This window comes from Pristiophorus japonicus, unplaced genomic scaffold (assembly GCF_044704955.1).
Source record: "Pristiophorus japonicus isolate sPriJap1 unplaced genomic scaffold, sPriJap1.hap1 HAP1_SCAFFOLD_411, whole genome shotgun sequence".
NCBI classification, from domain to species: domain Eukaryota; kingdom Metazoa; phylum Chordata; class Chondrichthyes; family Pristiophoridae; genus Pristiophorus; species Pristiophorus japonicus.
In genome coordinates this window covers 350,049-376,941 of record NW_027253992.1, presented here as the reverse complement: position 1 = coordinate 376,941, position 26,893 = coordinate 350,049, and the positions used below count along the sequence as shown (strand labels likewise).

Below are 26,893 nucleotides of genomic sequence, written 5' to 3'. Positions count from 1 at the left end.
CGCTCTGCTCAGAGCTCTGACACGGCAAGCGAGTCCCAGGTGGGCAGAGGGAACGCTTCAAGGACACCCTCAAAGCCTCCCTGATAAAGTGCAACATCCCCACCGACACCTGGAAATCCCTGGCCCAAGACCACTTAAAATGGAGGAGAAACATCCGGGAAGGCGCTGAACACCTCGAGACACTTCGCCGGGAGCACACGGAAGCCAAGTGTCGACAGCGGAAGGAACGCACGACAACCCAAGCCCCCCACCCACCCTTCCCTCCGACCATCGACTGTCCCACCTGTGACAGAGACTGTAGGTCCCGCATTGGTCTCATCAGTCACCTGAGAACTCATATTAGTGTGGAAGCAAGTCTTCCTCGACTCCGAGGGACTGCCTATGATGATGATGACATCCCCATCAGCACATCCATTTCCACTTCCATACCACAGCCCAAAACTGAAATGAGAGACACTACCAAAGATGCAACATTCCAATTAAAATTTATCTGATCACATGTAACAGTATAATAAACTACAAATATATTTAAGAACCACCCTTGTGCAACACCTTGTATTCCCTCTTAACACTCGGTTTAACTATTCTAATGCTCTCCGCAGTGTGTCCCCAGTGGCTGCAGCACGGCTGGTGGACGGTTGCTGTGTCAGGGTCAGAGATATAGATGGCCTTGCAGGATGCCCTCGACCAGCTCTGGACCTGGAAGGCCCGGCTGCAGGCTGCACTACCTCAGGCAGGGCGGGGGCAGACTGGGCTGGCTGGGTGACAGGCAGCGACAAGGGCAATGGCGGAGTGGCAGTGGTGGGATCAGGAATGTTACCATCCTGAGAGAGGACAGTGGGTTCCTGCTCCCCCGACCCCCAGCACCACAGCATCCCTACCAACCTGCTGGAGCACAGATCCCCGGTCAACGATGGCAGCGGTCAGAGCTTGTGTCATCCAGCTGAGACTGTGTGAGCGCAGTCTGAGATTCAATGCTACCAATCATTGACTGCATCACAGCGCTAAGATGTTGCGTTGCTTCCACCTGTGCTGCAATGGAAGCTGCCACATCGCCATGACACGCGTCATGAGATCTGGATCCACATGGTCTCTCTGGGACTCTGCCATCGTCTGCACACTGGCAATGGTGGGCTCCATCGTGTGTGCAGAGCTCTGTGCAATGCTGGAGGCAGACTCCTCCACACACCGTACCATTGCAGAGAGGCTCTCGGGCAGCCTTACCATTGCACCCAGCATGTCGGAGTGCATGGCCATCACCCTCCTTGTGAACGCCTCTCCATTGAGGTCCTCGTCTGAGTCCTGTGCAGCAGAACTCGCCCTCCGGGGAGATGGCTCCCGAGCTACGCTTTCCCCTTGGCCTTGCTGCAGCCCACTAGGCTCCGGTGCATCACCCAGTGCAGACCCCTCTGCTAACCGAACCTCTAAGGACCGCGTAGTGCCAGTCTCCTCCTCCTCCTCCTTCCTCCTCAGTATCATGGTGGTGGGGGGGGTGCTCAGATGCAGGCTGCACATCTGCTGGCTAATTCTCTGAAAGCATAAATGGCACAAGACTCGCGTTAAGGTGAGAGTAGGGGAGGAGGAATGGAGCAAGGAAGGCAGACAGTATCAGGAGCTGGAAAGTGATAAAGCCTCTGGTATTGGGTGAGGGTTGGGGGGGGGAATGGTATGAGAGAAGGAGAGGAGATAAAGATCCCGTTGATGCTCCCAGCGAGGGAGAGGAGATAAAGATCCCGTTGATGCCCCCAGCGAGGGAGAGGAGATAAAGATCCCGTTGATGCCCCCAGCGAGGGAGAGGGGATAAAGATCCCGTTGATGCCCCCAGCGAGGGAGAGGAGATAAAGATCCCGTTGATGCCCCCAGCGAGGGAGAGGAGATAAAGATCCCGTTGATGCCCCCAGCGAAGGAGAGGGGATAAAGATCCCGTTGATGCCCCCAGCGAGGGAGAGGAGATAAAGATCCCATTGATGCCCCCAGCGAGGGAGAGGGGATAAAGATCCCGTTGATGCCCCCAGCGAGGGAGAGGAGATAAAGATCCCGTTGATGCCCCCAGCGAGGGAGAGGGGATAAAGATCCCGTTTATGCTCCCAGTGAGGGAGAGGAGATAAAGATCCCGTTGATGCCCCCAGCGAGGGAGAGGGGATAAAGATCCCGTTGATGCCCCCAGCGAGGGAGACGGGATAAAGATCCCGTTGATGCCCCCAGCGAGGGAGAGGGGATAAAGATCCTGTTGATGCCCCCAGCGGGGTTCACGTAGCCACTGGCCATGCCGCCCACCACCTGCGGGCCAATGAGCCGCAGCACTCGCTCCTCCAGGTCAGCGAGCTCCTGCAGCTGAGGTTCACCCCGCCCGTCCTCTCTTGCTCCCTCCGATTGTGGGCCAGCTTGGTCTGCAAAGGGAAGGAACTTGTGTGAGTAAGTGTCCAGCTATGTATGTGGGAGATATGCCTGCCATGGTTGAATAGCTGTGAATGTAGACAAGGTGTGAGATGAGGATGTGAGTGAGTAGCTGCACATGTTTGGTGGGCGAGGGATGGGCGAGGGGTGCTTTGCTCATTGTGCACAGACAGAGGTTCAGAGGCTGGGTGGGCGAGGGGTGCTTTGCTCAGTGTGCACAGACAGAGGTTCAGAGGCTGGAATGTAGGAGGTGAGGAAGCATGTACTGACCTTCACCACCCGACTGAGATCATTGAACTACTTCCGGCACTGTGTGAGGGTTCGATTGACTGCAGTGCTGGCTGACACCTCCTCAGCTACCTCTCCACATGGCCCTGAAGACCTGTGGCAATGGCCTTATTCCTGATGCAGGATCAGCACATCACTCCTTCCCTCCACTGCCTCCACCAATGCCCCCAATGCCACATCATTGAATGGCCTTGCCCTCTCCCTTCCAGCTGGATATGCAGCAGCCATCCCAGAAAGTTGTTGCACTCACTCACAGCTCTCCCGCAAATGCAGCACTCTGAAATAAGGAGGTGCAGCTTGATATAACCTCCCCTTTAAGAGCTGGAATCAGCCAGTGTGAAGGATTGAAGGATGATTGCTGAATACAAGTCACCTGAGATAGGGTCGTGCTCGGCTGTTAATGCCCCTGCAGCACCCCACTGAGGTCATTAGCGCCTCATTTACCGCCCCTTCCCTCCTGGGGCGCTAAAGCCCAATTTAGCAGATTAGCAAACGTTTGCACCTGGCGCTGTTTCAAAATTTAAAAGGTTAATGCCCCAAACGGTGCGAGTGAATTGTGCCCCCCGAGAATTGGCCATTTGGCCCATCGAGCCTGTGCCGGCTCTTTGAAAGATCGATGCAACATACCACTCCCTGCTCTGGCCTCATCATCCTGTGACTTTCTCCTTTTCAAGTATTGATCCTTGTCAAAGTTATATTAAATCTGCTTCCACAACCCTTCCAGGTCGTGCATTTCAGATCATAGCTCCTCGCTGTGTAACATTTCCTGAGCTCACCACTACCAATGATCTTAAATCTGTGTCAAAGGAATTGGATAAATATTTGAAAAGGAGAAATGCACCCTGCTGCCAATAAATAGTATTTCTCCCGATCTACTCCGTCAAACCATTCATATCTGTTGTGGTTGTTGCTTTGTTTTATTAATAATTGAAGAGATCGATACTGTTCCTTAAACCCGAGGTCAGACCAGGTGTTGATTTAACCGAAGGTTGCTTCTAACATGCAGGAGCTGCTGGGCAGTCCTTTGGCGATGTCTGCACTCCTCAGCAACGTGTGTTGTGTGGCGACTCTCAGCTGAGGAACTCCCAACAGGCACCGAGATAGGTTCCTCAGTTACAACATGGAGCCCTGAATAGTGCCACACTTGTTGTAAAATAACGTTTATTTGTGAATTAGATCCATCACCATCAATTCAAACATCTAAATCATCTGCAAACCTGACTTCAAAATAACAAATAAACTTTCAATAGGAGGTCGTTTTGTTTCAGCAGGATCTGTAATAACAACCGACCATGTCCTGACTGAGGGGGGTCGTGGGTCCTTGGCCGCAGTCAGCTGGTGCTGCGGTGAGTGAGTGAGTGTGAGCGAATGTAGGTGTGTGAGAGAGTGTGAGAGTGAGCATGTGAGTGAGTGAATGTGAGTGTGAGTAAATGAGTGTGAGACAGCCTGTGAGTGAGTGAATGTGAGTGAGTGAGTGTGAGAGTGAGCGAGTGAGTGAGTGAGTGAGAGTGTGTGTGTGTGTGTGTGAGAGTGTGTGTGAGTGAGAGTGTGTGGGTGAGTGAGAAAGTGAGAGTGAGAGGGTGTGAGGGTATGAGAGTGTGTGTGTGTGTGTGTGTGTGTGAGAGAGAGTGTGAGGGTGTGAGAGTGTGAGTGTGTGAGTGAGTGTGTGGGAGTGTGGGAGTGTGTAAGTGTGTGTGTGTGTGTGTGTGTGTGTGTGTGTGTGTGTGTGTGTGTGAGTGAGTGAGTGAGTGAGTGTGTGTGAGTGAGAGAGTGAGCGTGAGAGTGTGAGAGTGTGAGAGTGAGCGTGAGTGTGAGCGTGAGTGTGAGTGTGAGTGTGAGTGTATGAGAGTGTGAGAGTGTGAGAGTGTGTGAGTGAGCGTGAGTGTGAGCGTGAGTGTGAGTGTGAGTGTGAGTGTGAGTGTATGAGAGTGTGAGAGTGTGAGAGTGTGTGAGTGAGCGTGAGTGACAGTGTGAGTGTGTGAGTGTATGAGAGTGTGAGTGTGTGTGAGTGTATGAGAGTGAGAGTGTGTGTCCCGCTGTAGGCAATTAGGCCCATACAGCGGAGCCTGGTCTCCAGTTGTCTTGGACCCCCTTACCACTGGACCAAGAACTTGCTCAGCTAAGCCCGTGTGCAACAGCCACCCCACGTTAAAAAAATTCACGCACAGGCATCTTCCACCCTACAATATAAAGTTCAGGACCTGGAACATCAGGACCCTCATGGACTACTCCAACAGCGACAGATTATAACGTCGCACCGCTATCATAGAAACATAGAAAATAGGTACAGGAGTAGGCTATTTGGCCCTTCGAGCCTGCACCACCATTCAATAGGATCATGGCTGATCATTCCCTCAGTACCCCTTTCTTGCTTTCTCTCCATACCCCTTGATCCCCTTAGCCGTAAGGGCCATATCTAACTCCCTCTTGAATATATCCAATGAACTGGCATCAACAATTCTCTGCGGCAGGGAATTCCACAGGTTAACAACTCTCTGAGTGAAGAAGTTTCTCCTCATCTCAGTCCTAAATGGCCTACCCCTTATCTTAAGACTATGTCCCCTGGTTCTGGACTTCCCCAACATCGGGAACATTCTTCCCGCATCTAACCTGTCCAGTCCCGTCAGAATCTTATACGTTTCTATGAGATCCCCTCTCATCCTTCTAAACTCCAGTGAATAAAGGCCCAGTTGATCCAATCTCTCCTCATATGACAGCCCAGCCATCCCTGGAATCAGTCTGGTGAACCTTCGCTGCACTCCCTCAATAGCAAGAACGTCCTTCCTCAGATCAGGAGACAAAAACTGAACACAATATTCCAGGTGAGGCCTCACTAAGGCCCTGTTCAACAGCAGTAAGACCTCCCTGCTCCTATACTCAAATCCCCTAGCTATGAAGGCCAACATACCATTTGCCTTCTTCACCACCTGCTGTACCTGCATGGCAACTTTCAATGACTGATGAACCATAACACCCAGGTCTCGTTGCACCTCCCCTTTTCCTAATCTGCCGCCATTCAGATAATATTCTGCCTTCGTGTTTTTGCCCCAAAATGGATAACCTCACATTTACTGCATCTGCCATACATTTGCCCACTCACCTAACCTGTCCAAGTCACCCTGCAGCCTCTTAGTGTCCCCCTCACAGCTCACACCGCCACCCTGTTTAGTGTCGTCTGCAAACTTGGAGATATTACACTCAATTCCTTATCTAAATCGTTAATGTACATTGTAAAGAGCTGGGGTCCCAGCACTGAACCCTGTGGCACTCCACTAGTCACTGCCTGCCATTCCGAAAAGGACCCGTTTATCCCGACTCTCTGCTTCCTGTCTGCCAACCAGTTCTCTATCCACGTCAGTACATTACCCCCAATACTAGGCACTTTGATTTTGCACACCATTCTCTTGTGCGGGACCTTGTCAAAAGCCTTTTGAAAGTCCAAATACCCCACATCCATTGGTTCTCCCTTGTCCACTCTGCTAGTTACATCCTCAAAAAATTCCAGAAGACTCGCCAAGCATGATTTCCCTTTCATAAATCCATGCTGACTTGGATCGATCCTGTCACTGCTTTCCAAATGCGCTGCTATTTCATCCTTAATGATTGATTCCAACATTTTCCCCACGACTGATGTCAGGCTAACCAGTCTATAATTACCCATTTTCTCTCTCCCTCCTTTTTAAAAAAGTGGTGTTACATTAGCTACCCTCCATAGGAACTGATCAAGAGTCGATAGACTGTTGGAAAATGATCACCAATGCATCCACTATTTCTATGGCCACTTCCTTAAGTACTCTGGGATGTATACTATCAGGCCCCGGGGATTTATCGGCCTTCAATCCCATCAATTTCCCTAACACAATTTCCCGCCTAATAAGGATATCCTTCAGTTCCTCCTTCTCACTAGACCCACTGTCCCCTAGTACATTCGGAAGGTTATTTGTATCTTCCTTCGTGAAGACAGAACCGAAGTATTTGTTCAATTGGTCCGCCATTTTTTTGTTCCCCATTATAAATTCACCTGAATCGACTGCAAGGGACCTACATTTATCTTCACTAATCTTTTTCTCTTCACATATTTATAGAAGCTTTTGCAGTCAGTTTTTATGTTCCCTGCAAGCTTCCTCTCGTACTCTATTTTCCCCCTCTTAATTCCCCCTTCTTATCCTCCTCTGTTGAATTCTAAATTTCTCCCAGTGCTCAGGTTTGTTGCTGTTTCTGGCCAATTTATATGCCTCTTCCTTGGTTTTAACACTATCCTTAATTTCCCTTGTTAGCCACAGTTGAGCCACCTTCCCCGTTTTATTTTTACTCCAGACAGCGATGTACAATTGCTGAAGTTCATCCATGTGATCTTTAAATGTTTGCCATTGCTTATCCACCGTCAATCCTTTAAGTATCTTTTGCCAGTCTATTCTAGCCAATTCACCCCTCATACTATCGAAGTAACCTTTCCTTAAGTTCAGGACCCTAGTTTCCGAATTAACTGTGTCACTTTCCATCTTAATAAAGAATTCTACCATATTGTTGCCCGGGAACTTAGACACTTTGATGTTAACATCGCCACCCTAAGCGAGATCCAGCGGGCAGGGGAAGGCCAGCTCAAGGAACATGGTGGAGGTTACACCTTCTTGTGGAAAGGTAAACCAGAGGCAGAACGCCGCCTCATATAAACATAGAAACATAGAAATTAGGTGCAGGAGCAGGCCATTCGGCCCTTCGAGCCTGCACCGCCATTCAATAAAATCATGGCTGATCATGCACCTCAGTACCCCTTTCCTGCTTTCTCTCCATACCCCTTGATCCCTTTGGCCGTAGGGGCCATATCTAACTCCCTTTTGAATATATCTAATGAACTAGACTCAACAGCTTTCTGCAGTAGAGAATTCCACAGGTTAACCACTCTCTGAGTGAAGAAGTTTCTCCTCATCTCGGTCCTCAATTGCTTACCCTTTATCCTTAGACTGTGACCCCTGGTTCTGGAACTCCGCAGCAACGGGAACATTCTTCCTGCCTCTAACCTGACCAATCCCGTCAGAATTTTATATGTTTCTATGAGATCCCCTCTCATTCTTCTAAACTCCAGTGGATACAAGCCCAGTTGATCCAGTCTCTCCTCATATGTCAGTCCTGCCATCCCGGGAATCAGTCTGGTGAACCTTCGCTGCACTCCCTCAATAGCAAGAACGTTGGTTTCGCCATCAAGAACAAGCTGGTCGATCGCCTCAGAAACCCCCCCCGCGGGATTAACGGACGTCTCATGACTCTCCGACTCACCCTATCCCGGAACGAATGCGCCACAGTCATCAGTGCATACGCCCCAACACTCGATGCAACACATGAGGCCAAAGAGGGCTTTTACTCCAGCCTCGAAAAATCCCTGTCCCTACGGACGACAAACGGATCCTCCTCGGTGACTGCAACGCCAGGGTCGGCAAGGACACAGCCACAGTGATCGGCAGAGAGGGGGTAGGGAAAGCCAACGCCAGCGGTACCCTGCTCCTGACAAAATGTCTAGAGCATGACCTTGTTGCCACCAACACCCTGTTCCACCAGAGGGACAAATACAAGGCATCGTGGCAACACCCTCGCTCCAAGCACTGGCACCTGCTCGACTATGTCATCGTCCGAGCGAGGGATCACAAGGAGCTGGCAACTGCTGGACAGACCACCGCCTAATCCATTCCGTCATCAACATCAACATAGCCCCAAAGCAGCGATGGCAGCAGAAGCAGTGCTGCAAAAAATTCAATGCCGAGGCACTCAAAGAGAGTCCTATACAGTCAGCGCCTCAGAGCTAACCTGACGTGCCTTGATGACCCCGAGACGCAGAATGCCCACAGCGTTTGTTCTGCCCTCCAGGCCTCCATAACCAGCGCCTACAAAAAGAGACACTTGGTCACTCAACCAGGAAACACCAGGACTGGTTTGATGAGAATGATCAGGAGATCCAGGAGCAAATAAATTGCAAGTGCAGGGCATTTCTGAGCCTAAAGCAACAACCCAACTCAGGAGCAGCAAGGCAGCATTACAGGCGGCTTAAGGCCGAGGTCCAACAAAAAATCCATGACCTAAAGAATAGATGGTGTGTGGAGAAAGCACAGGAGATTCAGCAGCTGGCCGACAGCCATGAAGTGCGAGGATTCTTCATCGCAGTCAAGGCCACCTACGGTCCAAGGCCCCACCCCACTGCTGGCCAAGAACGGGGAGGCACTCATCAAGGACACCGAGGCAGTCAGGACCCACTGATCTCCCTAACCGAGTCTCTGCCTTTGACTCGAGTGTACTCGACTCCATCCCGCAGCATGCTACCCGCCACCATCTTAGCAAAACCCCAGCCCTGCACAAGGTAGAAAAGGCCATCCGCCAGCTCAAGAACAACAAGGCAACCGGAGCGGATGGAATCCCCGCTGAGGCATTGAAGTGTGGCGGAGAGGCACTGTTGGCGTGAATACACGACCTCATCTCTCTCATCTGGAGGGAGGAGAGCATGCCGGGAGATCTCAGAAATGCAGTGATTGTGACCATCTTTAAAAAAGGGGACAAGTCCGACTGAGGCAACTACAGAGGAATCTCCCAGCTATCAGCCACTGGGAAAGTCATCGTTAGAATCCTCCTCAACCGTCTTCTCCCTGTGGCTGAGGAGCTCCTCCCGGAGTCGCAGTGTGGATTTCGTTCTCTACGGGGCACAACGGACATGATTTTTACAGCGCGACAGCTGCAGGAAAATTGCTGGGAACAGCACCAACCCTTGTTCATGGCCTTCTTCATCCTTACAAAGGCCTTTGACACTTTCAACCGCGAGGGTCTATGGAGCCGTTTCGACTGCCCCCAAAATTTCATCACTAGTCTCCGCCTGCTCCACGACAACATGCAGGCCATGATCCTGACCAACGGATCCATTATAAACCCAATCCACATCTGGACTGGGGTCAAACAGGGCTGCGTCATCGCCCCAACCCTCTTCTGAATCTTTCTCGCCATCATGCTCCACCTAACAGTCAACAAGCTCCCCGTTGGAGTGGAACTAAACTACAGAACCAGTGGGAACCTGTTTAATCTTCATCATCTCCAGGCCAGGTCCAAGACCACCCCAACCTCTGTCGTCAAGCTACAGTACACGGACGATGCCTGCGTCTGCGCACATTCAGAGACTGAACTCCAAGTAATAGTCAACATATTCACTGAGGCGTACGAAAGCATGGGCCTTATGCTAAACATCAATAAGACAAAGGTCCTCCACCAGCCTGTCCCCACCACACAGCACTGCCCCCCGGTCATCAAGATCCACGGCGCGGCCCTGGACAACGTGGACCATTTTCCATACCTCGGGAGCCTGTTATCAACAAGGAAAGACATCGACGGCGAGATTCAACACTGCCTCCAGTGCGCCAGCGCAGCCTTCAGCCGCTTGAGGAAAAGAGTGTTCAAAGATCACGCCCTCAAATCTACCACCGAGCTCATGGTCTACAGGGCTATAGTGATACCCGCCCTCATGTATGGCTCAGAGACGTGGACCATACACAGTAGACATCTCAAATCGCTGGAGAAATACCACCAACGAAGTCTCCGCAAGATCCTGCAAATCCCCTGGGAGGACAGACGCACCAACATTAGCATCTTCGATCAGGCCAACATCCCCAGCACTGACCACACTAGATCAGCTCTGCTGGGCAGGCCACGTTGTCCACATGCCTGACACAAGACTCCCAAAGCAAGCGCTCTACTCGGAACTCCGACACGGCAAGCGAGCCCAAGGTGGGCAGTGGAAACGTTACAGGACATCCTCAAAGCCCCCCTGATAAAATGCAACATCCCCACCGACACCTGGGAGTCCCTGGCCAAAGATCCCCCTAAGTGGAGGAAGTGTATCCGGGAGGGCGCTGAATACCTCGAGTCTCATCGCCGAGAGAGGCAGAAATCAAGCGCAGGCAGCAGAAGGAGTGTGCGACAAACCAATCCCACCCTCCCTTTCCCTCAACCACTGTGACAGAGACTGTAATTCCCGTATTGAACTGTTCAGTCATCTAAGAACCCATTTTTAGAGTGGAAGCAAGTCTTCCTCGATTTCGAGGGACTGCCTATGATGATGATGTGAGAGTGTGTGAGTGAGTGTGTGAGTGAGTGTGAGTGTGTGTGAGTATGTGTGTGAGTGTGTGTGTGAGAGTGAGAGTGAGAGTGAGGGTGAGGGTGAGAGTGAGGGTGAGAATGAGTGTGTGTATGTGAGAGAGTGAATGAATGAGAGTGAGTGTAAGTGAATGCGTACGTGAACATAAGAACATAAGAACATAAGAATTAGGAACAGGAGTAGGCCATCTAGCCCCTCGAGCCTGCTCCGCCACTCAACAAAATCATGGCTGATCTGGCCGTGGACTCAGCTCCACTTACCCGCCCGCTCCCCATAACCCTTAATTCCCTTATTGGTTAAAAATCTATCTATCTGTGATTTGAATACATTCAATGAGCTAGCCTCAACTGCTTCCCTGGGCAGAGAATTCCACAGATTCACAACCCTCTGGGAGAAGAAATTCCTTCTCAACTCAGTTTTAAATTGGCTCCCCCGTATTTTGAGGCTGTGCCCCCTAGTTCTAGTCTCCCCGGCCAGTGGAAACAACCTCTCTGCCTCTATCTTGTCTATCCCTTTCATTATTTTAAATGTTTCTATAAGATCACCCCTCATCCTTCTGAACTCCAAGGAGTAAAGACCAGTCTACTCAATCTATCATCATAAGGTAACCCCCTCATCTCCAGAATCAGCCTGGTGAATCGTCTCTGTACCCCCTCCAAAGCTAATATATCCTTCCTTAAGGAAGGTGACCAAAACTGCACGCAGTACTCCAAGTGCGGCCTCACCAATACCCTGTACAGATGCAGCAGGACCTTCCTGCTTTTGTACTCCATCCCTCTCACAATTAAGGCCAACATTCCATTCGCCTTCCTGATTACCTGCTGCACCTGCAAACTAACCTTTTGGGATTCATGCACAAGGACCCCCAGGTCCCTCTGCACCGCAGCATGTTGTAATTTCTCCCCATTCAAATAATATCCTCTTTTACTTTTTTTTTTCCAAGGTGGATGACCTCACATTTTCCGACATTGTATTCCATCTGCCAAACCTTAGCCCATTCGCTTAACCTATCTAAATCTCTTTGCAGCCTCGCTGTGTTCTCTACACAACCCGCTTTCCCACTAATCTTTGTGTCATCTGCGAATTTTGTTACACTACACTCTGTCCCCTCTTCCAGGTCATCTATGTATATTGTAAACAGTTGTGGTCCCAGCACTGATCCCTGTGGCACACCACTAACTACCGATTTCCAACCCGAAAAGGACCCATTTATCCCGACTCTCTGCTTTCTGTTAGCCAGCCAATTCTCTATCCATGTTAATACATTTCCTCTGACTCCGCGTACCTTTATCTTCTGCAGTAACCTTTTGTGTGGCACCTTATCGAATGTCTTTTGGAAATCTAAATACACCACATCCATCGGTACACCTCTATCCACCATGCTCGTTATATCCTCAAAGAATTCCAGTAAATTAGTTACACATGATTTCCCCTTCATGAATCCATGTTGCATCTGCTTGATTGCACTATTCCTATCTCGATGTCCCGCTATTTCTTCTTTAATGATAGCTTCAAGCATTTTTCCCACTACAGATGTTAAACTAACTGGCCTATAGTTACCTGTGAGTGAGACTGAGTGTGTGAGAGAGCATTTGTGAGAGTGAGTGTGTGTGTATGTAAGTGAGAATGATTGATTGGGGGAGTGAAAGTGTGAGAGAGTGAGAGTGTGTGAGAGTGTGTGAGTGATTGAGCGAGTGAGAGGGTGAGTGATTGAGTGATTGAGTGATTGAGTGATTGAGTGATTGAGTGATTGAGTGATTGAGCGAGTGAGAGAGTGAGAGAGTGAGTGATTGAGTGATTGAGTGATTGAGTGATTGAGTGATTGAGTGAGTGAGAGAGTGAGTGATTGAGTGATTGAGTGATTGAGTGATTGAGAGAGTGAGAGAGTGAGAGAGTGAGAGAGTGAGAGAGTGAGTGTTTCAAAAGATGGAAAGATTTCGGAAAGGAATTGCACAGCTTAGGGCCCGGCAGCTGAAGGCACTGCGAGGCACAATTACAATTGGGGTTGAGCAAGAGACCAGAATTGGAGGAGCGCAGAGATCACCGAGGCTTGTAGGGCTGGAGGAGATTACAGAGATAAGGAGGAGCGAGGAGACCATGGAGGGATTCGAAACCAAGGATGAGAATCGTAAAATCGATGCATTGCTTAACTGGGAGCCATTGTAGGTCAGTGAGCACAGGAGGTGATGGGTGAGTGGGACTCGGTGCGAGTTAGGACACGGGGCAGTGAGCACAGGGGGTGATGGGTGAGCGGGACTCGATGCGAGTTAGGACACGGGTCAGTGAGCACAGGGGGTGATGGGTGAGCGGGACTCGGTGCAAGTTAGGACATGGGCAGCGAGCACAGGGGGTGATGGGTGAGCAGGACTCGGTACGAGTTAGGACATGGGGCAGTGAGCACAGGGGGTGATGGGTGAGCGGGACTCGGTGTGAGTTAGGACACGGGGCAGTGAGCACAGGGGGTGATGGGTGAGCGGGACTCGGTGCGAGTTAGGACACGGGCAGTGAGCACAGGGGGTGATGGGTGAGCGGGACTCGGTGCGAGTTAGGACACGGGCAGTGAGCACAGGGGGTGATGGGTGAGCGGGACTCGGTGCGAGTTAGGACACGGGTCAGTGAGCACAGGGGGTGATGGGTGAGCGGAACTCGGTGCGAGTTAGGACATGGGCAGCGAGCACAGGGGGTGATGGGTGAGCGGGACTCGGTACGAGTTAGGACATGGGGCAGTGAGCACAGGGGGTGATGGGTGAGCGGGACTTGGTGTGAGTTAGGACATGGGGCAGTGAGCACAGGGGGTGATGGGTGAGCGGGACTCGGTGCGAGTTAGGACACGAGCAGCCGAGTTTTGGATAAGCTCATGTTTTTGGAGGGTGGAAGCTGGGAGGCCGGCCAGGAGTACGTTGGAATAGTCAAGTCTGGAGATAACAAAGGCGTGGATGAGGGTTTCAGCAGCAGATGAGCTGAGGCAGGGCCGGAGACAGGCGATGTTACGGAGGTGGACAGAGGCGGTCTTAGTTATGGAGTGGATTTGTGGTCAGAAGTTCAGCTCAGGGTCAAATACCCAGGATCAACTTACCAGGGGGAACCTGGTGAAACAAGGCTGATTGTGTGATTTACCACCAGTAGCTCAGCACAGGTTCTGATGAAAGGTCGAGGAGAGCCATTAAATCAGGCAGCAATAATCCACATCACAGATCCCTGCCCGACCCACCAGATCCCTGCCCGACCCACCGGATAATTGCCTGACCTATCGGATCATTATCCGAACCACCAGATCCCTGCCCGAACCACTAGATCCCTGCCTGAACCACAAGATCCCTGCCCGACTCACCGGATCCCTGTCCAAACCACCAGATTCCTGTCCAACCCACTTGGTCCCTGCCTGGACCACCAGATCCTTGCCCGACCAACCAGATCCCTGCCCGAACCACCGGATCCCTGCCCGAACCACCGGATTCCTGCCCGAACCACCGGATCCCTGCCCGAACCACCAGATCATTGCCTGACCCACTGGGTCCCTGCCTGAACCACCGGATCCTTGCCCGAATGTGCAGATCCCGGTGTGAATCCAGCAGCAGTCTAATGGGCAGCCTGTGTGTGAGACTGATCTTGAGTGCTGTCTCATATTCTGTGTTAGCCGATAATATGGAAATACCTGGATATGAAAATCAGTGATTGTGGATTGGCCGAACGCTCCGATTTCCTTATAAGGAATGCACTGTGCACCCAATGGGCACAAAGTGCGGCCACTTTCGGGGTTTTCAGCAAGTTGGTTGTCGAGAATGTAACGAACAGGGTTGATAAAAGGGAACCAGTGGATGTGGTGGAATTGGACTTCCAGAAGGCATTTGACAAGGTGTCACATAAAAGGTTACTGCACAAGATAAAAGTTCACGGGGTTGGGGGTAATATATTAGCATGGATAGAGGATTGGTTAACTAACAGAAAACAGAGAGTCAAGATAAATGGTTCATTCTCTGGTTGGCAACCAGTAACTAGTGGGGTGCCGCAGGGATCAGTGCTGGGACCCCAACTATTTACAATCTATATTAACGACTTGGAAGAAGGGACCGAGTGTAATGTAGCCAAGTTTGCTGATGATACAAAGATGGGAGGAAAAGCAATGTGTGAGGAGGACACAAAAAATCTGCAAAAGGACATAGACAGGCTAAGTGAGTGGGCAAAAATTTGGCAGATGGAGTATAATGTTGGAAAGTGTGAGGTCATGCACTTTGGCAGAAAAAAATCAAAGAGCAAGTTATTATTTAAATGGAGAAAGATTGCAAAGTGTTGCAGTACAGTGGGACCTGGGGGTACTTGTGCATGAAACACAAAAGGATAGTATGCAGGTACAGCAAGTGATCAGGAAGGCCAATGGATTCTTGGCCTTTATTGCAACGGGGATGGAATATAAAAGCAGGGAAGTCTTGCTACAGCTACACAGGGTATTGGTGAGGCCACACCTGGAATACTGCGTGCAGTTTTGGTTTCCATATATACTTGTTTTGGAGGCATTTCAGAGAAGGTTCACTAGGTTGATTCCGGGGATGAGGGGGTTGAGTAGATTGGGCCTCTATTCATTAGAGTTCAGAAGAATGAGAGGTGATCTTATCGAAACGTATAAGATTATGAGGGGGCTTAACAGGGTGGATGCAGAGAGGATGTTTCCACTGATGGGGGAGACTAGAACTAGGGGGCATGATTAGAATAAGGGGCCGCCCATTTAAAACTGAGATGAGGAGGAATTTCTTCTCTCAGAGAGTTGTGAATCTATGGAATTCGCTACCTCAGAGAGCTGGGACATTGAATAAATTTAAGACAGAAATAGACAGTTTCTTGAGCGATAAGGGGATAAGGGGTTAGGGGGAGCGGGCGGGGAAGTGGAGCTGAGTCAGTGATCGGATCAGCCATGATCTTATTGAATGGCGGAGCAGGCTCGAGGGGCCGTATGGACTACTCCTGCTCCTATTTCTTATGTTCTTATGAACGGTTATAATACTGACCTGTGCATCCTTCACAGCATGATCGGTGCTTGGATGACGGTTGTTGACGGTTGAATTCCTGATTGTTGGTTTTTGTTTGAAAAATTGTTGATTGCTGCAATGAAAGATCAGTCTGGGAACTTCTGTTGTGTTTTACCCTGCCCACACCTGGAGGTGGGGGGTGGGGGGCAGCATGTACAGACCCTGGAGCAACTACCTGAGATGTCCCACGACAGATGCTGGCTCTGTTTCATCAGGGAGGCGGTGATGGAGGTGTACTTGTGCTAGGGTCTGACAAAGTCCACGCAGGCCAATGTGAACATCACCACAGCTCAAAATCATGATGCTCCCCAGCAACATCATCATCATAGGCAGTCCCTCGAGGCGAGGATGACTTGCTTCCACGCCAAAAAGTTCACAGGTATTTCAATGAAGGACCCGATGTTCCAGTCCTGAATTACATCCCGAAGGGTGGAAGATGCCTGTGCGTGGATTTTTTTAACGTGTGGTGACTGTTGCACACCAGCCACCACACGGGCTTGACAGAGCTAGGTCTTGGTCCAGTGGCAAGGGTTAACCAAGACGACTGGAGACCAGCTCTGCTGCACGGACCCACTGCACGCACACATCGCAGTGTGGGCTGGCCGTGCTGCCCCTGGGCCCTCGCCTCTTCTGGGCCCCGATCACATCACTCTACAATCTCTCACCGCTCCTGCGCCACAACCTTGCCGCTCCTGCTGTACCTGCCCAAGCTCCAATCAGTGACATTCAATCCAAGTCACTCTCTTCGCTGCCGTCGCTCACCTGCTCCCTAGAGTAGTATGCCTTCACGCTGCTCCTTCCGCTCAACGACCTGCTGCGATGTTTCATGTAGGTTCCCCAGAACCACAGGGAACAGCACCAACAAGTCAATCCCCAATGCATAGATGGAAGGAGCAGGTCACTGGTGCACTGTTCACCATTCTGTGTTGGACCATTAGCAGAGTAAGAATGCATTTTTCTGCATGCCAGGATTCACGAACACCCAGGGCGCTACTGAAGGCAACCACGTGCTTACCTGTGCCTACACAGCCGGTTTCATTCCTTCAATGTCCAGGTGGCTCGTGAGCCATAACAAGACCGTCACTCGAGGGAATACACCAGGCACCAGTCACGATCCCATTCCATGGTTTAGGCGCCTGGACAGATCAAGGGGATGTATTGCACAGGAAGATAGGAGGAGGCCGTTCAGCCCCCTGGGCCTGTTACGCCATTCAATGAGATCATTGCTGATCTGTATCTCAATTCCATTTACCGGTCTTGGCTGTAACCCCCTTGACAAAAATCCATCAATCTTAAAGTTCAAAGTTTCACTGACCACTGCACCCGGCCTCAACAGTTCTTTGGGGGAGAGAGTTCTAGATATCCTCTGCGCTTTGTGTGAAGAAGTGCTTCCTGACATCACCCCTGAACGGGCGGGCTCTAATTTTAAGGTTATACCCCCGTTTTCTGAACTGCCCCACCAGAGGAATCATTTCTACCTTTTCAATTATTTTAATGATGTTAAACACCTTCATCAGAGCCCCCCTTAATCTACTATATTCAAGGAAATACAAACCGAATCTATGCAGCCTGTCCTGATAATGTAACCCTGTTCAGCCTGCAATGTTCCTACATTCTGGAAAGCCCAGGGTGCGATTGTAGCCCTGAGAGAGGGATTTCCCGCCCAGCCCCTTGGGCAGGTCCGGGCGGGAGGGTCAGTCCATGTGCAATATAGAATTAGGCCGACCCAGGACGTGGAAATGCAAAGCTAACAAAAGCAACAGTCCTTGGGCCCAAGTGTAGAGACCGGATAATTTACAGCAGCAAAGCAAGAAGAAAAGTCCTCCCAGCATTGCTGTCGAAACAAACTCACCATAAATCTTAAATGCATAGCATGCCTTCAGATCGCGTGGGGCCATTTCACTCAGTACAGAGAACATATCCAGAAAGTCATCCAAGGTCATGTTCCCCTCGCTGTCCTCGGAGAATACTTCCGCGATCCTCTGGCAGAAGGGATTGTCCTGCAGTTAGAGAACATTGTCCGGAAATGACATACTTTTTTTTTAATCGTAGCCAATCTTTCCAATTCTTTGTCAGATCACAAACGCCAGAGGTCACCTTGCACACATCAAGGATCACCCTGCGCTAATGCTCTTAGCCAAAAGGCCTAGAGCCCAAGCACCGTTTCTGGAAGTACTGCAATACCAGGTTCGTGCCGTGGAGGTGGATGGGTCAAGCCCCCCACCCACCTCCACCCGGAAATGACATACTACACCAAACAGTCGGGAGAACCTTTCACCATCAGGCTTGTAGTGATAGGCAGCGAGCAAACTGTGCATCACACCGAGCATTGTACAACACACGCCGACTAATCGGTCCCACCATCGGGGGCCACCTCTGAGCTCTGGGCCCTGGCTTAGGACGCTGATCGGGTGCGTGTGTTGGGTGCAGAGATCAGAGGTGTGGCTGTACTGGACCCAAGGAGTTCAACTTATTGTTTGTTCAGTTGGATTTTGGGGGAATTGGCTCTTGGGTGTTTGGGGTTTTTGGTTTGGGGGGATCTAGAGGTTTGGGGTTTGGGGGGGTTCAGGGGGGCTTGGGGGTCCAGGTTAGGGGATCTGGAGGTTTGGGTTTTGGGGGGTTCAGGGGGGATTGGGGGTTCGGAGGGGTTTGGATTCAGGGGGTAGGGATTTGGGGGGGAGGGTTCGGGGAGTTAGGGGGGTTTGGAGGGTTGGGGAGGATTTGGGGGGTTGGGGGGGTTCAGGGGGGGTTGGGGATTCAGAGAGTTGGGGGAGGGTTTGGGCGTTTGGGGTTGGTGGTGTTAGGGATTCGTGGGGAGGGTTCAGGGATTGGGGGTTTGTGGGGGGTTGGGGGCTGGTGGGGATCGGGGGGGTTTGGGATTCGGGGGGAGGGTTCAGGGGTTTGGGGGTTCGGGGAGGGTTTGGGGTGAGTTAAGGGTTTGGGGGGTTGGTGGGGTTTGGGGTTGGGGGTTAGGGTGGGTTCTGGGGTGGGTTCAAGGGGTTGGGGGTTCAGGGGGTTGGGGGGAAGGGTTTGGGGGGGGGTTAGGGATTTGGGGCGGCTGGGGGAGATTGAAGGGGGTTTGGGAGTTCGGGTGGATCAGATTAGGGATTAAGGGTGTGGGGGTTTGGGGAGTTGGGGGTTCGGGTGGGGGGTTCGGGGGTTTGGCTTTTTTGTGGTTCTCCATTTGATGAAACTTCATGAAATAAACAACTGAGTTGATAAATGGGAATCCCTTCAGATTGACACAACACACACTGTGACCAGTCAATGAACCGGGAATGATATTCTGCTCAGTTTCCAATTGTGGATAAGCAGAGAGTGAATTTCATGTGAAGCCTGTCCCTGGTCTCTGGGGGGTCGGGTTTCTGAGAAATCCTCAAAGACTGCTGTCAATTAGCACTGGCTGAATTATTGAGGGAGGAGACCTTGGACCCGCTGTGCTGCCCCACACCTTCAGTTCCGGCATGCTGCCGATCAACTCGTACGGGATCTTCACGTCAGGATTGTTCCTGTAATCGAGCGGCACCAGCTGTGGAGCCAGGTCTCGGTATCGGTCGAACAATCTGCAACAAAGGGAGATAGCTCAGTGTTTTACATAGATCCAACCACAGTTTGTTTAACATTTCATTAACTTGCCTTGTCACACCAGGACTCCGCACAGTGAACGCTCTTTTGCAATTTTACCGCAGAACTTTACAGGGTGCATCAAAGAACCACAGCTGACCAGAACACCACAAGCCACTGCCAATATCACTGGACCATGAACATAGTGAACCCGACAAGCCGCCTCCCCCGAGGGGGTTGCTCGCACACGGCCTGGCAGGGTGTGGGGTTATAGGCCTTGGAGCCCACATCCCCACTGGCTCGCACTGTTCCTGGATTTCGCACCCCCCCACAACCTCCCCCCACCCACCCAAACCTCCCCCCGTCAACCCCCCCACCCAAACCCCCCACCCAAACCTCCCCCTGCCCAACCCCCCCACCCAAACCTCTCCCCGCCAACCCCCCCACCCAAACCCCCCACCCAAACCTCCCCCCACCCAAACCCCCCCACCCAAACCTCCCCCTGCCCAACCCCCCCACCCAAACCTCCCCCCGCCAAACCCCCCACCCAAACCTCTCCCCGCCAACCTCCCCATCCAAACCCCCCCCCGCCAAACCCCCCACCCAAACCTCCCCCTGCCCAACCCCCCCACCCAAACCTCTCCCCGCCAACCCCCCCACCCAAACCCCCCACCCAAACCTCCCCCCGCCAACCCCCCCACCCAAACCTCCCCCAACCAAACCCCCACCCAAACCTCCCCCCGCCAAACCCCCCACCCAAACCTCTCCCCGCCAAACCCCCCCACCCAAACCTCCCCCCGCCAAACCCCCCACCCAAACCTCTCCCCCGCCAAACCTCCCCACCCAAACCTCCCCCACCCAAACCTCCCCACCCAAACCTCCCCCACCCAAACCTCCCCCACCCAAACCTCCCCCACCCAAACCTCCCCCACCCAAACCTCCCCCACCCAAACCTCCCCCAACCAAACCCCCACCCAAACCTCCCCCAACCAAACCCCCACCCAAACCTCTCCCCGCCAACCCCCCCACCCAAACCTCCCCACCCAAACCTCCCCACCCAAACCTCCCCCGCCCAAACCTCCCCCCACCAAACCCCATCCAAACCCCCCCCCGCCAAACCCCCCCCCGCCAAACCCACCCACCCAAACCTCCCCACCCAAACCTCCCCCAACCAAACCCCCACCCATACCTCCCCCCGCCAACCCCCCGACCCAAACCCCCCACCAAAACCTCCCCCTGCCCAACCCCCCCACCTAAACCTCCCTCCACCAAACCCCCACCCAAACCTCCCTCCACCAAACCCCCACCCAAACCTCCCTCCACCAAACCCCCACCCAAACCTCCCTCCACCAAACCCCCACCTAAACCTCCCCCCACCAAACCCCCACCCAAACCTCCCCCCGCCAACCCCCCCACCTAAACCTCCCCCGCCCAAACCTCCCCCCACCAAACCCCCACCCAAACGTCCCCCCACCCAAACCTCCCCCAACCAAACCCCCCACCCAAACCACCCCCCGCCAAACCCCCCACCCAAACCTCCCCCTGCCCAACCCCCCCGCCCAAACGTCCCTCCACCAAACCCCCACCCAAACCTCCCCCCGCCAACCCCCCCACGCAAACCTCCCCCCACCAAACCTCCCCCAACCAAACCCCCCACCCAAACCTCCCCCAACCAAACCCCCCCCCAAACCTCCACCCGCCAAACCTCCCCCCGCCAACCCCCCCACCCAAACCTCTCCCCGCCCAAACCCCCCACCCAAACCCCCCACCCAAACCTCCCCCCGCCAAACACCACACCCAAACCTCCCCCTGCCCAACCCCCCCGCCCAAACCTCCCTCCACCAAACCCCCCACCCAAACCTCCCCCACCCAAACCTCCCCCAACCAAACCCCCCACCCAAACCCCCCACCCAAACTTCCCCCTGCCCAACCCCCCCGCCCAAACGTCCCTCCACCAAACCCCCACCCAAACCTCCCCCCGCCAACCCCCCCATGCAAACCTCCCCCCGCCAAACCCCCCGTCCAAACCTCCCCCCACCAAACCCCCACCCAAACCTCCCCCCACCCAAACCTCTCCCCGCCAACCCCCCCACCCAAACCTCCCCACCCAAACCTCCCCACCCAAACCTCCCCCCACCCAAACCTCCCCCACCCAAACCTCCCCCAACCAAACCTCCCCACCCAAACCTCCCCCGCCCAAACCTCCCCCCACCCAAACCTCCCCCACCCAAACCTCCCCCACCCAAACCTCCCCCACCCAAACCTCCCCACCCAAACCTCCCCCACCCAAACCTCCCCCACCCAAACCTCCCCCAACCAAACCCCCACCCAAACCTCCCCCAACCAAACCCCCACCCAAACCTCTCCCCGCCAACCCCCCCACCCAAACCTCCCCACCCAAACCTCCCCACCCAAACCTCCCCACCCAAACCTCCCCCAACCAAACCCCCACCCAAACCTCCCCCCGCCAACCCCCCCACCCAAACCTCCCCACCCAAACCTCCCCCCACCAAACCCCCATCCAAACCCCCCCCCACCAAACCCCCCCCCGCCAAACCCACCCACCCAAACCTCCCCACCCAAACCTCCCCCAACCAAACCCCCACCCAAACCTCCCCCCGCCAACCCCCCGACCCAAACCCCCCACCAAAACCTCCCCCTGCCCAACCCCCCCACCCAAACCTCCCTCCACCAAACCCCCACCCAAACCTCCCCCCGCCAACCCCCCCACCTAAACCTCCCCCGCCCAAACCTCCCCCCACCAAACCCCCACCCAAACGTCCCCCCACCCAAACCTCCCCCAACCAAACCCCCCACCCAAACCACCCCCCGCCAAACCCCCCACCCAAACCTCCCCCTGCCCAACCCCCCCGCCCAAACGTCCCTCCACCAAACCCCCACCCAAACCTCCCCCCGCCAACCCCCCCACCTAAACCTCCCCCCGCCAACCCCCCCACGCAAACCTCCCCCCACCAAACCTCCCCCAACCAAACCCCCCACCCAAACCTCCCCCAACCAAACCCCCCCCCAAACCTCCACCCGCCAAACCTCCCCCCGCCAACCCCCCCACCCAAACCTCTCCCCGCCCAAACCCCCCACCCAAACCCCCCACCCAAACCTCCCCCCGCCAAACACCACACCCAAACCTCCCCCTGCCCAACCCCCCCGCCCAAACCTCCCTCCACCAAACCCCCACCCAAACCTCCCCCCACCCAAACCTCCCCCAACCAAACCCCCCACCCAAACCCCCCACCCAAACTTCCCCCTGCCCAACCCCCCCGCCCAAACGTCCCTCCACCAAACCCCCACCCAAACCTCCCCCCGCCAACCCCCCCACGCAAACCTCCCCCCGCCAAACCCCCACCCAAACCTCCCCCCACCCAAACCTCCCCCAACCAAACCTCCCACCCAAATCTCCCCCCGCCAAACCCCCCACCCAAACCTCCCCCCGCCAACCCCCCCACCCAAACCTCTCCCCGCTCAAACCCCCCACCCAAACCCCCCACCCAAACTTCCCCCGCCAAACACCCCACCCAAACCTCCCCCTGCCCAACCCCCCCGCCCAAACCTCCCCCCGCCAAACCCCCCACCCAAACCTCCCCCCGCCAACCCCCCCACCCAAACCTCTCCCCGCCCAAAACCCCCCACCCAAACCCCCCACCCAAACCTCCCCCCGCCAAACACCCCACCCAAACCTCCCCCTGCCCAACCCCCCCGCCCAAACCTCCCCCCGCCAACCCCCCCACCCAAACCTCCCCCCGCCAAACACCCCCACCCAAACCTCCCCCTGCCCAACCCCCCCACCCAAACCTCCCCCCGCCCAACCCCCCCACCCAAACCTCCCCCCGCCAAACACCCCACCCAAACCTCCCCCTGCTCAACCCCCCCGCTCAAACCTCCCCCCGCCAACCCCCCCGCCCAAACCGCCCCCCACCCAAACCTCCCCCGCCAACCCCCCCACCCAAACCTCCCCCCGCCAACCCCCCCACCCAAACCTCCCCCCACCCAAACCCCTCCACCCAAACCCCCCACCCAAAACTCCCCCCGCCCAAACTCCCCACCCAACCCCCCCACCCAAACCCCCTGCCCAAACCTCCGCCTGCCAACCCCCCCACCCAAACCTCCCCCCGCCAACCCCCCCACCCAAACCTCCCCCCGCCCAAACCCCCCACCCAAACCTCCCCCTGCCCAACCCCCCCACCCAAACCTCCCCCCGCCCAACCCCCCCCACCCAAACCTCCCCCCGCCCAAACCCCCCACCCAAACCCCCCCACCCAAACCTCCCCCTGCCCAACCCCCCCCGCCCAAACCGCCCCCCACCCAAACCCCCCCACCCAAACCCCCCACCCAAACCTCCCCCCGCCCAAACTCCCCACCCAACCCCCCCACCCAAACCCCCTGCCCAAACCTCCGCCTGCCAACCCCCCCACCCAAACCTCCCCCCGCCAACCCCCCCACCCAAACCTCCCCCCGCCAACCCCCCCACCCAAATCTCCCCCCGCCCAAACCTCCCCCCGCCCAAACCCCACACCCAAACCTCCCCCTGCCCAACCCCCCCACCCAAACCTCCCCCCGCCCAACGCCCCCACCCAAACCTCTCCCCACCCAAACCCCCCACCCAAACCTCCCCCTGCCCAACCCCCCTACCCAAACCCCCCACCCAAACCCCCCACCCAAACCTCCCCCAGCCCAACCCCCCCACCCAAACCTGCCCCCGCCCAACCCCCCCCGCCCAAACCTCCCCCCGCCAACCCCCCCCACCCAAACCTCCCCTTGCCCAAACCCCCCACCCAAACCTCCCCCTGCCAAACCCCCCACCCAAACCTCTCCCCGCCCAAACCCCCCACCCAAACCTCCCCCTGCCCAACCCCCCCACCCAAAACCCCCACCCAAACCCCCCACCCAAACCCCCCACCCAAAACCCCCGCCCAAACCTCCCCCCGCCCAAACCCCCCACCCAAACCTCCCCCCGCCCAACTACCCCCACCAACCCCCCCACCCAAACCTCCCCCCACCCAAACCCCCCACCCAAACCTCCCCCCGCCCAAACCCCCCGCCCAAACCCCCCCCGCCCAACCCCCCCACCCAAACCTCCCCCCGCCCAACCCCCCCCCACCCAAACCCCCCCAACCCCACCCAAACATAAGAACATAAGAAAGAGGAGCAGGAGTCGGCCATACGGCCCCTCGAGCCTGCTCCGTCATTCAATAAGATCATGGCTGATCTGATCCTGGCCTCAACTCCACTTCCCCGCCCGCTCCCCATAACCCTTTATTGCTCAAAAATCTGTCTATCTCTACTTTAAATATATTCAATGACCCAGCCTCCACAGCTCTCTGGGGCAGAGAATTCCACAGATTTACAACCCTCTGAGAGAAGAAATTTCTCCTCATCTCAGTTTTAAATGGGCAGCCCCTTATTCTAAGACTAGTTTCAGTTTCCCCTATGAGTGGAAATATCCTTTCTCCATCCATCTTGTTGAGCCCCCTCATTATAAGTTTCAATAAGATCACCTCTCATTCTTCTGAACTCCAATGTGTATAGGACCAGCCTACTCAACCTATCCTCATAAGTCAACCCCCTCATTTCACGAATCAACCTGGTGAGCCTTCTCTGAACTGCCTCCAATGCAAGTAAATCCTTCCTTAAATACGGAGACCAAAACTGCACGCAGTACTCCAGGTGTGGCCTCACCAATACCCTGTACAGTTGTAGCAGGACTTCTCAGCTTTTATACTCTATCCCCTTGCAATAAAGGCCAATATTCCATTTGCCTTCCTGATTATTTGCTGTACCTGCATACTAACTTTTTGTGTTTCATGCACAAGGATCCCAAGTCTCTCTGTACAGCAGCACTTTGCAATCTTTCTCCATTTAAATTATAATTTGCTTTTCTATTATTTCTACCAAAGTGGATAACCTCACATTTTCCTACATTATACTCCATCAGCCAAATGTTTTCCCACTCACTTAGCCTGTCTATATCCCTTTGCAGATTTATTGTGTCCTCCTCACAATTTGCTTTCCCATCCATCTTTGTATCATCAGCAAACTTGGCTACATTACATTCGGTCCCTTCATCCAAGTCATTAATATAGATTGTAAATAGTTGAGGCCCCAGCACCGATCCCTGCGACACCCCACTAGCTACCATTTGCCAACCGGAAAATGACCCATTTATCCCGACTCTCTGTTCTCTGTTAGTTAGCCAATCCTCTATCCATGCTAATATATTACCCCCAACCCCGTGAGCTTTTATCTTGTGCAGTAACCTCTTATGTGGCACCTTATCGAATGCCTCTGGAAATCCAAATACACCACATTCACTGGTTCCCCCTTATCCACCCTGCTCATTACATCCTCAAAGAACTCCAGCAAATCTGTCAAACATGATTTCCCCTTCATAAAACCATGCTGACTCTGCTTGATTGAATTATGCTTTTCCAAATGTCCTGCTACTGCTTCCTTAATAATGGACTCCAACATTTTCCCAACGACAGATGTTAGGCTAACTGGTCTATAGTTTCCTGCTTTCTATCTGCCTCCTTTTTTAAATAGGGGCGTTACATTTGCAGTTTTCCAATCTGCTGGGACCTCCCCAGAATATAGGGAATTATGGTAAATTACAACCAATGCATCCACTATCTCTGCAGCCACTTCTCTTAAGACCCTAGGATGTAAGGCATCAGGTCCAGGGGACTTGTCCGCCTTTAGTCTCATTATTTTACTGAGTACTACTTCATTAATGATAGTGAGTGTATTAAGTTCCTCCCTCCCAGCTATAGCCCCCTGATTATCCACTATTGGGATGTTTTTAGTGTCTTCCACCGTGAAGACCGATACAAAATATTTGTTCAACGTCTCTGCCATTTCCCTGTTCCCCATTATTAATTCCTCAGTCTCATCCTCCAGGGGACCAACATTTACTTTAGCCACTCTTTTCCTTTTTATGTACCTGTAGAAACTTTTACTATCTGGTTTTATAGTTCTTGCTAGTTTACTTTCATAAATCAAACCCACACCTCAACCCACACCCCTATCCCCACCCAAACCCACACCCCCACCCAAACTCACACACACACGCCTACCCAAACCCACACACATCCCAACCCACACACATCCCAACCCACACACATCCCAACCCACACCCCCACCCAAACCCACACACTCACTTAGGTTAACATTCCTCTTGCCAACTCTGCTTCTCTCCCCACAGACGCTGTCTGACCCGCTGAGTATTTCCAGCATTCTGTTTATATTTGAGATTTGCAGCATCGCAGTGCTTTGCTGTTGTATCTGTGTTCATTCAGCAGTTTGCACCTCATTAAGAAGCATTGAATGCCAAGACCATTGTCAGTAAATGACACCTGGTTGATGTCCAATTACCTTTTGTGTATTTAAACCCGTCTAATTTCCTCTAAATGGTGTGGAGTTACAGCTTGTACCAAGCACTGGCTGCAGTTTAAATGAAGCTAGTTGCATTGCACACAGC

At 53.7% G+C, this 26,893-nt stretch overlaps 1 protein-coding gene across 1 annotated transcript in view; it reads right to left on the bottom strand.

Annotated features, from left to right (window-relative positions):
• The window catches only part of LOC139250692 (calcium and integrin-binding family member 3-like), a 104,187-nt gene extending 77,538 nt beyond the window's left edge, over positions 1–26,649 (bottom strand). Inside the window, exons 1-3 of the mRNA XM_070873070.1 lie at positions 26,574–26,649; positions 19,289–19,419; positions 17,690–17,837 (exon numbers count right to left, since the gene is read on the bottom strand). Coding sequence (XP_070729171.1) covers positions 17,690–17,837; positions 19,289–19,419; positions 26,574–26,649 — 355 coding nt within the window. The remainder of the gene's footprint in view (positions 1–17,689; positions 17,838–19,288; positions 19,420–26,573) is intronic.
• Between the last annotated feature and the right edge of the window lie 244 nt (positions 26,650–26,893).